This window comes from Plecotus auritus, assembly GCF_963455305.1.
Source record: "Plecotus auritus genome assembly, chromosome: 1".
NCBI classification, from domain to species: domain Eukaryota; kingdom Metazoa; phylum Chordata; class Mammalia; order Chiroptera; family Vespertilionidae; genus Plecotus; species Plecotus auritus.
Window position 1 is genome coordinate 44,055,646 of NC_137770.1, and position 14,842 is coordinate 44,070,487.

Below are 14,842 nucleotides of genomic sequence, written 5' to 3' on the forward strand. Positions count from 1 at the left end.
CTCATATGAAAGGATGCAGAGATTTAGAAAAACTAGTATTTTCTAAGGACTAACACTTATGATTTAATATTTTGGGTTTAAAATAATTGACCTCCAAAATTATTCTTTTTTGTTGTTTTTTAACCCTCACCCAAAGGTATTTTTCTATTGATTTTTAGGGAGAGTGAAAGAGAGAGGGAAAGACAGGGAGAAACAGTGAAGTGAGAGAAACACATCGATTGGTTGCCTCCTGCATGAGCCCTGACCAGGGCCCGGGTTGGGGAGGAGCCTGCAACCAAGGTACATGCCCTTGATCGGAATCAAACCTGGGACCCTTTGGTCCACAGGCCAATACTCTATCCATGGAGCCAAACCGGCTTGGGCCAAAATTATTTTTTAGTATATAGAACTTGACAGTTATATTTCATTGAGTATTCTGCTACCTTTTTCATGATGGAGAGCAGAGCTAAACTGCACTTGAAGTAATGAACAAACTTTATGTTTTATAAAAATTAGTGAGAACAATTTGATCATATGTTTACTATTCTCACTCTTTAAAGTCCAAAAGCTTTGGTTCTTTAGTATATTTACTAAATATGATATAATGATTAGTTTTCAGTACTTGTATATTTATGCATATTTAAAATGCATATTTTAATGATCTACTTATACGTATGTACTTTAAATACTAAGCATATGAATATATTTATGATTACTTAAAATAACAAGTATTTTAATATTTTTGTACTTTGTAATTCTATAATTTAATATTAAGTTATGAATACTTAAAAATAACAAATTTCTGGGCAATACTATCTTAATTTTACCACATCAAGTTAAGAACTAAAGTACATCAAAGTAGATTAAATTATGTATGTACCTTTAAATTCATTGAAATAAATTAACTTAAATTTTTTTTCTGTGCTTGATAAGCGCAAAGTGAATAACTTTCAGAGAAAAGTTATCTAAGATAGTTTCTGAGTGAAAAAAAATTTTTTGTTTGTTACAGAATTTCTACAAGTGTGAAAGAATTAGAAAACTTCAGGAACTTGTTGCAAAATGTTCATTAAAGAAAACGAGTTGAAGTGTGCCTGTGCTGGACAATGGAGGTCAAAGAGTGGAATTTCATTCAAAGGCATAACAACGACAGTCTTAAGGCAAATATTTTATAAAGCTGCTTTTGTAAAAGGAAAATTATATTATTTTAAGTAAACATTTTTTAAAATTGTGTTAGATCTATGTATAATATTGTGAATAAAAGTAATACTTTGGTAATGTGGTATACATTTTAAAGTTTAATCTTGAATAAAATCAGGATTATTAAATTCATATATGTTAAAATAAGTACCTGATGTTCTAAATCTCTCAAACTAGAATTTTGTGTAAGATGTAATATAAATAAAACTATGGCCAATATGACAATTGTTTAAGAAAAATGCTAAGGAGGCTCATGAATAACCCATAATTAACAGCCTAAAAATTTTCAATACATTTAGACTTAACTGATTTAGTAAATAAAAATACAGAATGCCCAGTTATATTTGAATTTCAGATAAACAAAAATTTTTAAAAATATAATATGTTGCATGCAATATTTGGGACATACTTAAAACAAAAAATTATTTCTTATTTAAAATCCAAATTTAACTGGTTAGCTTTGTGTTTTATCTGGCAACTCCAAAATACGATATGAAAAAAAGTCACTTTTAGAATTATGTTTCTATTTCAATTGGCTTTTTTTTTGTTTGTAGAAAGATACAATCACAACTAAAAGGTATAGGGGATTTCTATGCATTGTGAAAAGTTGAAAAGATTTATACATTTATTCTCATAATACTTTATCTAATACTGGATAAATTTAGGAGAAATCTTTTATTTTTATATAATTTCAAATTTACAAAAAAGTTTCTAGGATAGTACAAAGAACTTTTATCCAGATTGACTGTTAATACTTGCTTTATCTTTCTTGCTCTCTATTTATACACATACTACTTTTAACTCAATCATTTGAAAGTCAATGACAGGCCCTCTGAACCCTACATACCTTAGTTTGTAATACTGAGTAATTTGTTAAAAACTAGAGGCCCAGTGCATGAAATTCGTGCACAGGGTGGGGGAGGGCAGGGGGGCGGGGGAGGTCCCCTCAGCCTGGCCTGCACCCTCTTGCAGTCCGGGACCCCTCAGTGGACATCCCTCTCGCAATCCGGGATCCCTCTTGCAGTCCGGGACCCCTTGCTCTTTACCGCCTGCATGCTCACTGCTCCTTACCGCTCGGCTTGCTGCTCCTTAGCGCAGCCAAGGAGGAGAGAGAGGCTCCCTCCACTGCAGCTGCGCTTGCCAGCCGTGAGCCCGGCTTCTGGCTGAGTGGCACTCCCTCTATGGGAGCGCACTGACCACCAGGGGGCAGCTCCTGCATTGAGTGTCTGCCCCCTGGGGTCAGTGTGTGTCATAGCGACTGGTTGTTCCGCCATTTGGTCAATTTGCATATTAGCCTTTTATTATATAGGATGATTTTTTTCAGGGGAAAAAAGTCTGGAACTATAATGTGATAAGCCTTAGAATAAGGAATCATTTTGAGTTTGTTTTGTCACCCTTTTAATGTTTGATCTGTAAACTCATAGGGATGTCATTTAATTTATTTTTTGGTATTCATTTCCTTTTTCTCCTTAAAAACTAAACTGTAATTTTTGGAGGTTTTATTAGTGAAAGCTCTTCAATGATAAAAATTTTTGAAGAAGTTTGGGAATTTATGTCACATGGTAATTGTAGAGAAAAAAGAAACTGTATACCTCAAAATTATGTGCCTCTTTATATATCGCATTATTAATGATGTAGGGTTTATTTATATAATGGTTTAGAAATATCATTTTACACTGCTATATTCTTTTTCTTCTCTGTGTCCCTAAGACCTGGTGTAGTGTCAAACACATAGTGGGTATCCAATAAATATTTGTTAAATGAATGTATGAATATGTATTCAGTATATTTTAAATGAATAATTTCAGAGCTAAGCTTAACAATATGTTGTATTTTCCTTTCCCCCCTTCCTTTGAATAGGGTAGGAAAAGAAAGACATTAACTTCCTAGTGAAATCAGTATTCTTGGAGACTCAAAGGACTATGAAATAATCACCATATATAAAAGCTTAAGGACATTTGTAGTGCTCTGAAAATGTGGTAGATGGATTTAAATAATAATTTGTCTGTATACCTCTTTCATGCCCCTGCCCTTTTTTAACAGCCAACATTTTTTTTGAAAGAATATTCCTATCTTCACTTTGTCACCTTCCACTTGCTTAACTAAAATTGGGCTTTTGGCTCTGTAGTTCTTAACAATCTCTTCCTTTGAAGTCTAAACACCCAGTTCTAAATCCAGGTCAAAAGGCATTTCTTATTTGACTTTTTTCTGTATTTGACACTGTTAACAACCCCTTCTTTAAAAATCTTTTTAAACCTCTGATTTCCTTATATCTCACTTAATCCTGGATGCCTTCCTTTTAGCCTGTTTTAATTTATACTACTCCTCAGGCTCTCATTCTTGCTCTCTTAATCACCACCACTTCTCACTTTTGGGTAATTCCAATTCAGTGATTTCTAAATCCTTATCTTTAGCCCAGACTTCTCGTCTACCGACATATCTTTACTTAGTTGTCCTACATTATCTTTACTTGTGTGTCTTAAAGCAATCATTCTCCCCCAAGCCTACTCTTATTCCTATGTTCCTTACTCTGCTTAAATTCAGAACCATTATCATCTAAATTTTCTAGGCTCACTCCTTTCCTCCATCTTACCCCTATCCAGTCAGTGTCTAGTGCTACGGATTTTATCTCCATATCTCTGATACATCCCTGTCTTTCCATTTTAATTGATTGCTCTTACCTAAAGTACTACACTAACCTGTCTTATACACAGCCTATCTTTTTCTGTTTTGCTCCACAATGCTACTAGAGTGGGTTTTCTAGAAGCACTCTAACAAGGTTCTCTGATGTGTGTCCCCCAGTCCCACCTCCCCCACCACCCACGTTCTGACAAAATGGACTTAGAGTTCTTCAAATACATCATGTCAGTCGCCTATACCATGGTGCATGCTGTTCTCTTTGCATCAAGTGCCCTAGCTATCCGTCCCCACTTGGACAATTTCTATGTATCCTTGCAGGCCCCCATAAAGCATCACCTCTGTGAAATCTCCCGTTTCATCCAAGGAGGACCATAACTAACATCCTTTTTTGTGTTACCACTGTAATTACAACCTACCTCTATTGTGTCACTTATTGTACTGTATTGTTTTTGTTCTTTAAAGCCTCCTCTACTAGAATGTGAGCTCCTTAAGGGCAGGAAAAAGAACTTGATCCATTTTTGCATTTCTATAGCATAGTTTTGGGCATATGAACACTTAATAAATGAATGTTTGTTGAATAAATTGCTTTTAAAACGATAACTTTATTCTATTAGAGGTCAGATTTTCACTCCAAATGTTCTTCACAGCAAGAGTCAGTGATTCCCAAAGATCTGTGCACTTTAGGGGAGTCAATAAAGCTTCTGAAATTGTATTCAAAATTTGGTGTGGTTTTGGCGGACTATGAAAGGCGTCGATTATGGAAAAAATAGTAAGACCTCTTCAGGGGAAAAGGTAACATCATTGAGGAATTTTTTGAATAATCAAAGAGTGCCCAAGATTATGGGCTAGATAAATTTATCCCTATTTAAGATTCTAAGGGAAAGGAGAGAGGGGTTATACGTTATTTCATACAAGGATTTTTCTTACCTTAATGCTTGAATAAACGTGTTATCTATATTCTTTAAAGTGTATGGCAGTTCTTATCAAAATTACTGTATAATACTAAGGGACATGATGGTCAGGTATAAGTAATTATAAGCTCACTAGCAGAGTATCAATTGTAATTCCTATTTTCTCTCTCTCTGGTAGCACTAGGGTTCTTATCCTTATGTAACAGAAACTCATTTGGTATAGTTCAGTGGTCGGCAAACTCGCGAGCCGTGGTTTGCCGCTCTGTTGACTAATGAGTTTGCCGACCACTGGACTAGACTAAATGTTACAGTGTAGTTGGAAGCTGGGAGGATTAGGCAGTTGTGGCATATTGTGTGCAAAGAGGTAAAGGGCAGTATATGACAGTGGTCGGCACACTCATTAGTCAACAGAGCGGCAAACCGCGGCTTGCGAGCCGCATGTGGCTCGTGAGCCACAGTTTGCCGACCACTGGTATAGTTCATTAAGAGAGATTAAGAAAACCAGACCTCCAAATAAAAGCACAAACACTTTTATTTTAACAGGAGTGTTTTGTTACAATTTAGTGAAACAACAAATAAATACATTCATTGACCACAGCTATACTTTTACAACCAGTTTAAAACTGATCATATAGCTGAGAAACACTGTTAAACAATAAAAAGGCAGCTATGCATAAAAAAGCTACTATCTATAAATTACATCTTTAATAAAAACTACAACCAGCTATAATGAGTGGTAAGAGTTCCAAAATTAATGGCCACCCAAATGAAATGATAAAAAACAAGTACTGCTAATCACTGTAGAATTACACACTTAAGCAATGAAATGCATTGTTCTAATGAACCAAGAGGAAGGTTTGAAATTGTCATCATGTGCTTCAGTGCAGGATGAACAAGGAATCGGTAGCCCTTTGATTTTATAAACAACTCCTTTCAAGACCAAACTTAAAGTGCTCCTAGTGCTTTGGAATTTTCAAGCAAAAATTGGGCCAGAAGCTTATATTTCTTTGTCTTTGGTGATGTATTGTGGGAGATGTGTATAAAGAGACAAAGGCAAGAATTTAGGTACCCTAGTCAGTCATAAGAATATATTTATAAATCTCAAATTTGGAGGAATCAACTTAAGCAATTGAAAGAACCAAGTTATTTCATCTAAAATACTTTTTAAAAAGTAATCTTTGCTTATCTGGTCAAATAGAAACATTAGGGAAGCCTTACTAGAAAAAAATTTCCTGTATTTGAATCCCAAGGGTTAACACAAATCTTGTCATACAGCTTTAGATAATCAGATACCTAACATTAGTAGGAAAATTAATAGTTGGCATTCTGAAAAAAATCTAATAACTGAAGTTGTAATCACAATATATACTGAGCTGCATACTATATTGTCATGTAAATACCAAGGTTAACTTCTGTAATATACATTTTAAAATAATTTGGTTACAATAAGAGAACTTACGAACCTAAAGTAGCATAACTATAGGTTTATGCTTCTGATTGAATTCGAAGTCATTTTGTATGATAAAAAGAAGAAATTTCTTTGGCTGTGTACCAGCCTCCCAAAAGGTTGAAAGCATTAAAAATTTCATTTATTCCTTGGGGGTTTCACGTACTGTAAATACTTTTGTGAAGTTACTGCATACTTTATTAAAAAGTTGAAAGGTATTTTAAGCAAGAGTAGAAATAAAACAACTTTCAAATCAAATTAGGAGACAGAAAAGGACGGTTGTATTAGTTCCAGTTCTGAAGAAACAGATCAGCAGACAATTGTATAAAGTCAGGTGTCTTAAAGTATGCTGTGACAGCTTCCCAATGTTGCCTGTTCCCTTGGCATCCTGAGGTATGCAGCAACCCTTCTCTTAATATAAACACTGGTAGAAAGTGCATTTTAAAATTCTCTATTACCCTAGCCTACCATATATTTTTTTAGATTTGGGATAGGACATTCAAGACAGTTTTAATATAATTCAAAAAGTATTCCAATGTTGTTAACCGCTGTTTTTATACTTACCTAGTTATAGTTAGTACCTTCATATCAGTTTGCTTATCTATATAGTGTTGGAATTAAATTTAATTTGGCTTTGCCCATAGAAGATATAAAAATGTGAAAACTAAAGGAGGACTTATGTCTTACAAAGTATTGCACTTGAGTTCACTGCAATGATGTATCATGATTTAATTTACCTGAGGACAATCCTGCTTTTCTGGTAAAATCAGCTAAAATCTTGTTTCAGCTAAATCAAATGCTTTTGCAAATGTATTCATGTTTTAACTTAGAATTGTATATTTCATGAATAACTAACTCTTAAATGCATCTGTAAACTTGTTTAGTCCCAAGAGATTTCTACCAAAATATCCCTATGCAAAAACCACTATTGCTTTCTTGACGAATCATGCTTAACCTACTACATGTATCCTAATCATACAAAATAATCACTTGACCACTTCTACTCAAGTAGCCACATAATTTTCACTGGTGTACTTTCTTCTTGAAGAAATAACTGTGGCTTTCCAAAGAACACTGCTGGTCATCACTGTAAAGGTTTACTACTATCATTTAAAAAAAATGATTGTTTGAATAATTGAAGTTGGTATTTTATGATCATGCTTAAAAGATCTTCAATGATTACATATTTTTAGTATATTAAAAAAAGAATAATACATTTTTATGCTTTAGTTCTGTGCACTTTTCACACTGTAAAATTTTTATTGGTTAAAAATTTCATAGAGAGTATACCATGTAATATACAGACTTTTATTTAAATAGGAAAATTGCCTCTTAATTTGGTGTACAATATAATATCCCAGGGTGAACATTGGAGTATGACTTTGAGGACTGCAGTGTACTCTTCAGAACAAAGATAAAAGTGCAAATATGCAAATATGCTTTTGATGTTCCAAAGTCAAGTTGTTTGGAGACCATCAAGTGCCTTAAGATCTAATCTCTTTTCTCCCACTCCAAATGTTCCACTTAACTTCATTGTACTATGAAGAGGTCAAAGTAATAGCTGTGTCCTCTGCTGAACACAGCCACATTTCCAGGCATTGTTTTCAGTTGCAAAAGATAATGGAATGTTTATGTAGATGGCATTTAAACGCATTGAATACACACATTCATGAAAAACAACTGAAGAATCACAACTTGGTAATGCTGTCAGTTTTGTGGTGTTACATATAAGCTATGGTGATTGTTCAAATCGAAATTACTACAAGTAAAGAGCAAAGGAGCAGTATCTGTCATAGGTCCATTCAGGTGGGGAGAGACGGTGTAACTGTTGCTGCCACACCCTGCCATGGTGCCATACCAGCCCAACCCTTGTGAATTTGATAAACTGCAACAACAAAGAAAGACACAGGACTGTGATCAGTATATAAGTCACACTGGCATTTTTAGTTTTCAATGAGTTTTATAATATATTGAAATAACATAATGACTTTCTATAAAATTTAATGATTTTTACCTAATATCCTTGATTTATATCATATATTACAAAATAATGAATAAATACCACTCAGAACTAGAACTTGATTATCAGATAATAATAATAATACATATTATGTATTAGGTTCTATTCTAAGACATTTGGTATACACACCCACATACTCATTTAATCTTCACAACAGTCCTATAGGTTCTATTATTCCTATTTTACAGATGAAAAACAGGCTAAAAAATGGGTTAAGTAACTTGTCCAGATGAAGTGAGGATCATAAAAAATGCTCTAGCAAGCTAAAAGCATTACGTCGGTGTGCATGGAGGCTTTCCTTTTGCCCGGATACACAGGTGAATGGTTTGAATTTGCAATGATTTCGGAATTAAAGAGGTCACAAATGATTTCCCTGCCATCTAAGGTTCCCAAGAGTTTTATCTAGGGTTTCTCTGTGGATTTTGAATAGCACTATGTAGGTAAGGAAACATATATAATAACTATAACAGTATTTCTTTCCTGCTGACCAATGCCCACCAGCTTTGAACCACAAAGGATCCTGAAATGAACTGGTACTATTTTACCCCAAGGGCTTAGAGGTCAATGATAGTTCTTTATAGTACAGGTCCCACCATGGATTTAACATCTGCTACTCTAAGCTTCAATATCAAATGATTTTATGTATTGATTTATAACACCAAATCACCTACTTCACATTTGGGTTAAAGCTTAGATTTGCTCTTTTAAATCTATTTTAATACTAATTCAGTACATCTACCTTCCTTCTCTTGAACTTCCCAGTCTTGGCAGGTCATCATCACTATCATATCGCCTTGGATTGTCAAAAAAATAAGCTCTGGGACTATAACAGTGACTATTTATCATGCCAGCAGGTGCCTGTGAAAAAAAGTATTAGATAACATATGAAGATTTACTTTTCAACTAAGACAGGAGGCTGGAATCTATAATGCTTTTTAGTCTTAAAATTTTCCAAACATATACAATCAATATAAATGATCCATTATTTTTAAAAGTAAGGCGAACAGGCATTAGGGAATGTTAGGGTATCTTACCAAATTCTGGTTTAATCTCTGTGCCCGGAAAAATAGTACCACCGACCATGCTGGCACATGTTCCCACAGAAAGAGAACCATTCCAAATACTATATACTCTTCTCCATTTACATCTTGCATATGAGCCTGTAAATAGAGTATGACAGAGCAATACTGAAATCTGGTTTATGTATAATCGGTCACTCTCCACAATTAACTTGCTTCAGGTAGAGTAAGTTAAAATAATATCAACTACAAGCACATAAAACTCTAAATTAATTTTCCATAGTTTGTGGTTTCTTATGTAATCATATTTATCCTTTAAAGAATATAAAAATGCATTAATGCTACATAGAAGAAAAAGCTACCAACTTTTTCAATGCATCAATTTATGAAAATATTTTTAATACATGGATAATATGGAGTGATCTCATTTTCAGTCCCCATAGTTGGAAGAGAGTTACAAAATAGACTACCGGTTCCAGCTGCTCCATAGGCAAATAGCACTTACCTGGAGTTACACCTTAGGGAATGCAGCATGTACACTGCTCAGCTCTTCTGTTACTTAAAAATATGCTTTTGGGCCTAACCTCCAAGTTGATTTGTTTCTACTCTACTAGATGTAGGGAGAGATAAGTGGGAAGAGGAGTGAAGAGAATCTGTTACATGTGTAAATTCCTCCTCTGTAGAAAGGTAACTGATATTCTGCCCTAGATGGGTAGCTCAGTTTGTTAGAACACTTGTCCCAAAACACCAAGGGTTTGATCCCTGGTCAGGGCACATGCAAGAAGCAACCAATGAATGCATAAATAAGTGTAACAACAAATCAATGTTTCTCTCTCTCTTTTTCTCTCCCTCTCTAAAATCAATAAATTTAAAATTTTTAAAAAATGGTAACTGAATTCTGATGTAAGGGGATTCTAGAATTCCTTAAATTCAGTACAAAGTTAAATTAATATAAATAAAGAGATGATGTATAGTATTTCAAAAAGCACTTTAAGGAAGGAGTTGGAGAATGCTGGGAGTTTATTTTTTTTAATTTTTAAAATTTATTTATTTATTTATCTTTTGTCACTTTGTTGTTCAATGCTGGGAGTTTAAATATGCATAGCCAGAGTACTGTGAATTAGTATAGCGAACACCTGGACAATCAAGAACTATGAATGATCTTCCATTATCAAGACTGATAATGCCTGATCATGACTTAAACATCTAAAAATAAACAAAATATTTAGGCTATATATAGTTCTTGGGTAAAAGAGAATTAATTTTATCCTAACAAATTAAATACTTACCAATTTTCACTAGCTAATGACAAGCAATCAATTTATCTAGAGATATTTAAATACTATCCTTTTTTAAAAAAATTAGCAAAATAGGGTTATCAATAGATTTATGGCACTATTAGTACTCTTTACAAAAGAAAGAAAAATACTCCTTTGGGAGAAGTTCTCTCTGAAAAATAATTTCAAGTGTCATATGTAAATAAGGATTTTTATTGGAACAGTGATTAAAAACAAAACTCCCAGCAAACAAGAGTCCTGGCCCAAATGGCTTCACAGGGGAGTTTTAACAAACATTCAAAGAAGAACTAACACCTATCCTCCTCAAACTATTCCAAAAAATCCAAGAAAAGGGAAGACTTCTAGGTTCTTTTTATGAGGCTGGCATTATCCTAATTCCAAAACCAGTAAAGACACTATAAAGAAAGAAAATTATAGGCCATTATCTCTGATGAACATAGATGCTAAAATCCTCAACAAAATATTAGCAAACTGGATTCAGCAATACATTAAAAAGATCATATACTATGATCAAATGGGATTTATTCTGGGGATACAAGGTTGGTACAATATTCTTAAATCAATAAATGTGATACATCACATAAACAGATTGAAAGACAAAAACCATGTGATCATATCAATAGATGCAGAAAAAAGCATTTCATAAAATCCAGCACCTGTTTTTGATAAAACTTTCAGCAAAGTGGGAATAGAGGGATCATATGTCAACATAATAAAGGCCATATATGACAAACCTATAGCCAACATCATCATCAATGGGAAAGAACTTAAAAGTGTTTCCCTTAAGATGAGCAACAAGACAGGGATGTCTGTTTTCACCACTCTAATTCAACATAGTACTGCAAGTCCTAGCCACAGCAATCAGACAAGAAGAAGAAATAAAAGGCGTACAAATTGGAAAGGAGGTAATAAAACTGTCGTTATTCACAGATGACATTAATATTGCACACAGAAAACCCTAAAGACTCCACCAAAAATCTACTAAATATAATAAATGAATTCTGCAAAGTAGCAGAATACAAAATTAATATTAAAAAATTGGTGGCATTTTTATAAACCAATAATGAACTATCAGAAAGAGAAACTCAGAAAAAAAATCTCACTTACTATTACAACAACGAAAGAATAAGATACTTGGGAATAAATTTAACCAAGGAGGTAAAAGACCTGTACTTGGAAAACTACAGGACATTGAAGAAAGAAATTGAGGAAGATACAAATAAAGGGAAGCATAGTCCGTGTTCATGGATGAAAGAATTAACATCATTAAAATGTCCATACTACCCAAAGCAATAGATTCAACACAATTCCTATTGAAATACCAATGGCATGTTTCACAGATCTAGAACAAATATTCCAAAAATTTATATGAAACCAAAAGAGACCTAGAACAGCCTCAGCAATCTTGAGAAAGAACAAAGTTGGAGGTAACACAATACCTGATATCAAACTACACTACAAGGCCATTGTAATAATAATAATAATAATAATAATAATAATAATAATAATAATAATAAAAGCCTGGTTACTGGCATAAGAACAGGCATGTAGATCAATGGAAAAGAACAGAGAGCCCAGAAATAAACCCTTTCCTTTATGGTCAATTAATATTTGACAAAGAAGGCAAGAGCATACAATGGTAAACACAGTTTCTTCAATAAAGGGTGTGGGAAAATTGGAAAGGGACATGAAAAAAATGAAACAAGATCACCAACTTATACCATACATAAGAATAAACTCAAAACGGATAAAAGACTTAAATGTAAGTCACAAAACCATAAAAATCCTAGAAGAATACATAGTCAGTAAAACTCAGACATCTCTCATAGCAATATTTTTGCTGACATATCTTCTAGGGCAGTGGTCGGCAAACTCATTAGTCAACAGAGTGGCAAACCGCGGCTCTGGGGAATGGGAAACTAAGGAGAAAATAAGCAAATGGGATTACATCAAAAGCTTCTGCACAGCAAAAGAAACCATCAACAAAATAAAAACAGAACCCACTATAGGGGAGAACATATTTGCCAATGATACATCTGATCAGAGGCTAATTTCCAAAATATATAAAGAACTCATACAGCTCAACAACAGGAAGACAAACAATCCTATTTAAAAAATGGGCAAAGGACTGGAATAGACACTTCTCCAAAGAGGACATACAGATTGCCAATAGACACATGAAAAAAAGCTCAAAGTCACTAATTATCAGAGAGATGCAAATTAAAACCACAATGAGATGTATCACTTCACACCTGTCAGAATGGCTATCATCAACAAATCAACAAACAACAAGTGCTGGCGAGGATGTGGAGAAAAGGAAACCCTTGTGTACTGTTGGTGGGAATGCAGACTGGTGTAGCCACTGTGGAAAACAGTACAGAATTTCCTCAAAAGATTAAAAATGGAAGTGCCTTTTGACCCAGTGATTCCATTTCTGGGAATATATCCTTAGAATCCCAAAACACCAATTCAAAAATATATATGCACCCCTATATTCATGGCAGTGTTATTTACAATAGTCAAGACGTGGAAATAGCCTAAGTGCCTTCAGTAGATGAATGGATAACAAAGCTGTGGTACATTTACACAATGGAATATTATGCTGCATGGATGGACCTGGAGAATATTATGCTAAGTGAAATAAGCCAGTAGAGAAAGATAAATACCACACAATCTTACATGGAACAGATTGACAACTGTCGGAGGGTGGGGTAGGGAAGATTGGATGAAAGAAGGTGAAGGGATTAGCCAAAGAACATATATGCATAACCCATAGACACAGACAACAGTGTAGTGATGGCCAGAGGGAAGGGGTGTGTGGGATGAGTGGAAGTAGGCATGGTAGGGGGAATGGGGTATCTGTAGGTCAACAATAAAAATGAAGTTAAAAAAAAAATAGCCCAACCAGTGTGGCTCAGTGGTTGAGCTTTGACCTATGAATCAGGAGGTCATGGTTCGATTTCTGGTCAGGGCACATGCCCGGGTTGTGGGCTTGATTGCCAGTAGTGGGTGTGCAGGAGGCAGTTGATTAATGATTCTCTCCCATCATTGATGTTTCTCTCTCTCCCTTCCTCTCTGAAATCAATAAAATATATATATATATGTACAAAAACATATATTTTAAAAAAAAACAGTTTTAAGTATTTGAGAGAGCAGCAAGAGATTCCATAAAAGTTTAAGTCAAACACTTAAAAAATTCTCCTATTAAGGCTAATTCCATTATCATATTGTTAGATTGGCAATACATGGTAGATACTTACCTTATCTGAGAGATTATACCAGCCATAATTAAATGGACTTTCTAATGTATCCTGAGATAGGGTGATCACCACCAAATTATAACATGCTCTTGAAGAGTAGAGAAGAATGACTACAGAGCTTACGACAACAGTCTGGCACAGAGACATACCCTAAAAGAAATAAAAATCATCATCACGAGACTCTCTGCACATTTGTCATGACAAGGTATTCATCCACTTGGCTCAGCTTAATCACCTCTTGCAATGCACTCCTAGAAAACACTGAATGATCAGCTGTTGAAATAACTATTATCTTACTTTACAATTCCTATTCTTAGAACCACATGTGTTTAATCTACCCTGCTAATACAAATAAGCTCTTTGCCAACTTGTCTAATGGCACATGGAGAAAGATTTGTTCTGCTAGTTACCTCACTCGCTTAAGTAATAATGAATAAAGTAGTAGGCAAAAGATCTGAGCTATGATTGATATTAATCAGAGAGGTAGTTAATCATAATGAGAAAAGAATGGGAATAGAAGCATTAATTCAATTGATACACTGAATTTCCAATGAGATACAAACTTAAAATATAAATACAGCTCCTATGCTATTTGCTTCATTCTATCAGATTATATTAGTTGAGTTAATCCCCTATTGATACAGTTATGTTGAAAACAAAATGTAGGCACTAAAAATGTACTTTCCAATCCATAATACTAAAACTGTTCACTGATTCCTCAAAATAGAAGGCCCTTATAACTTAGTGATTCTCAAATGGAGTGTGCATATTGAAAGGGGTGTGATATCCACCGTTGAAAGGATGTTAACCAGGAGTTTGTATTTCAATACAGTCGGTTAATTTTGTAATCCTATTTACCTTATGCATTAAAAACATTATTCTGGAAAGTGACACAATTGCCAAAGAGATCCTCTGCAAAAAAAATAACACCACCTAATATATTGTTTTGGAAGTTTGTGTTTTGATTGTCACAATGATTAAGGGGCAATAATGGCATTTAGAGCCAAAGGACCACGGATGCTATATGATTCGCAATTTGTAGGAAAGTTCTCCACACTAGAGAATTCTTCT

At 34.2% G+C, this 14,842-nt stretch overlaps 2 protein-coding genes across 2 annotated transcripts in view; one reads left to right on the top strand and one right to left on the bottom strand.

The window, feature by feature from the left end:
* The window catches only part of ERO1A (endoplasmic reticulum oxidoreductase 1 alpha), a 54,511-nt gene extending 49,980 nt beyond the window's left edge, over positions 1-4,531 (top strand). The window contains exon 15 of the mRNA XM_080657931.1: positions 989-4,531. Within this exon, the coding sequence (XP_080514057.1) occupies positions 989-1,049 (61 nt within the window). The 3' untranslated portion in view covers positions 1,050-4,531. The remainder of the gene's footprint in view (positions 1-988) is intronic.
* Positions 4,532-5,242: 711 nt separating this feature from the next.
* The window catches only part of GPR137C (G protein-coupled receptor 137C), a 63,119-nt gene continuing 53,519 nt past the window's right edge, over positions 5,243-14,842 (bottom strand). The window contains exons 4-7 of the mRNA XM_080663224.1: positions 13,772-13,921; positions 9,229-9,354; positions 8,934-9,052; positions 5,243-8,059 (exon numbers count right to left, since the gene is read on the bottom strand). Coding sequence (XP_080519350.1) covers positions 7,882-8,059; positions 8,934-9,052; positions 9,229-9,354; positions 13,772-13,921 — 573 coding nt within the window. The 3' untranslated portion in view covers positions 5,243-7,881. The remainder of the gene's footprint in view (positions 8,060-8,933; positions 9,053-9,228; positions 9,355-13,771; positions 13,922-14,842) is intronic.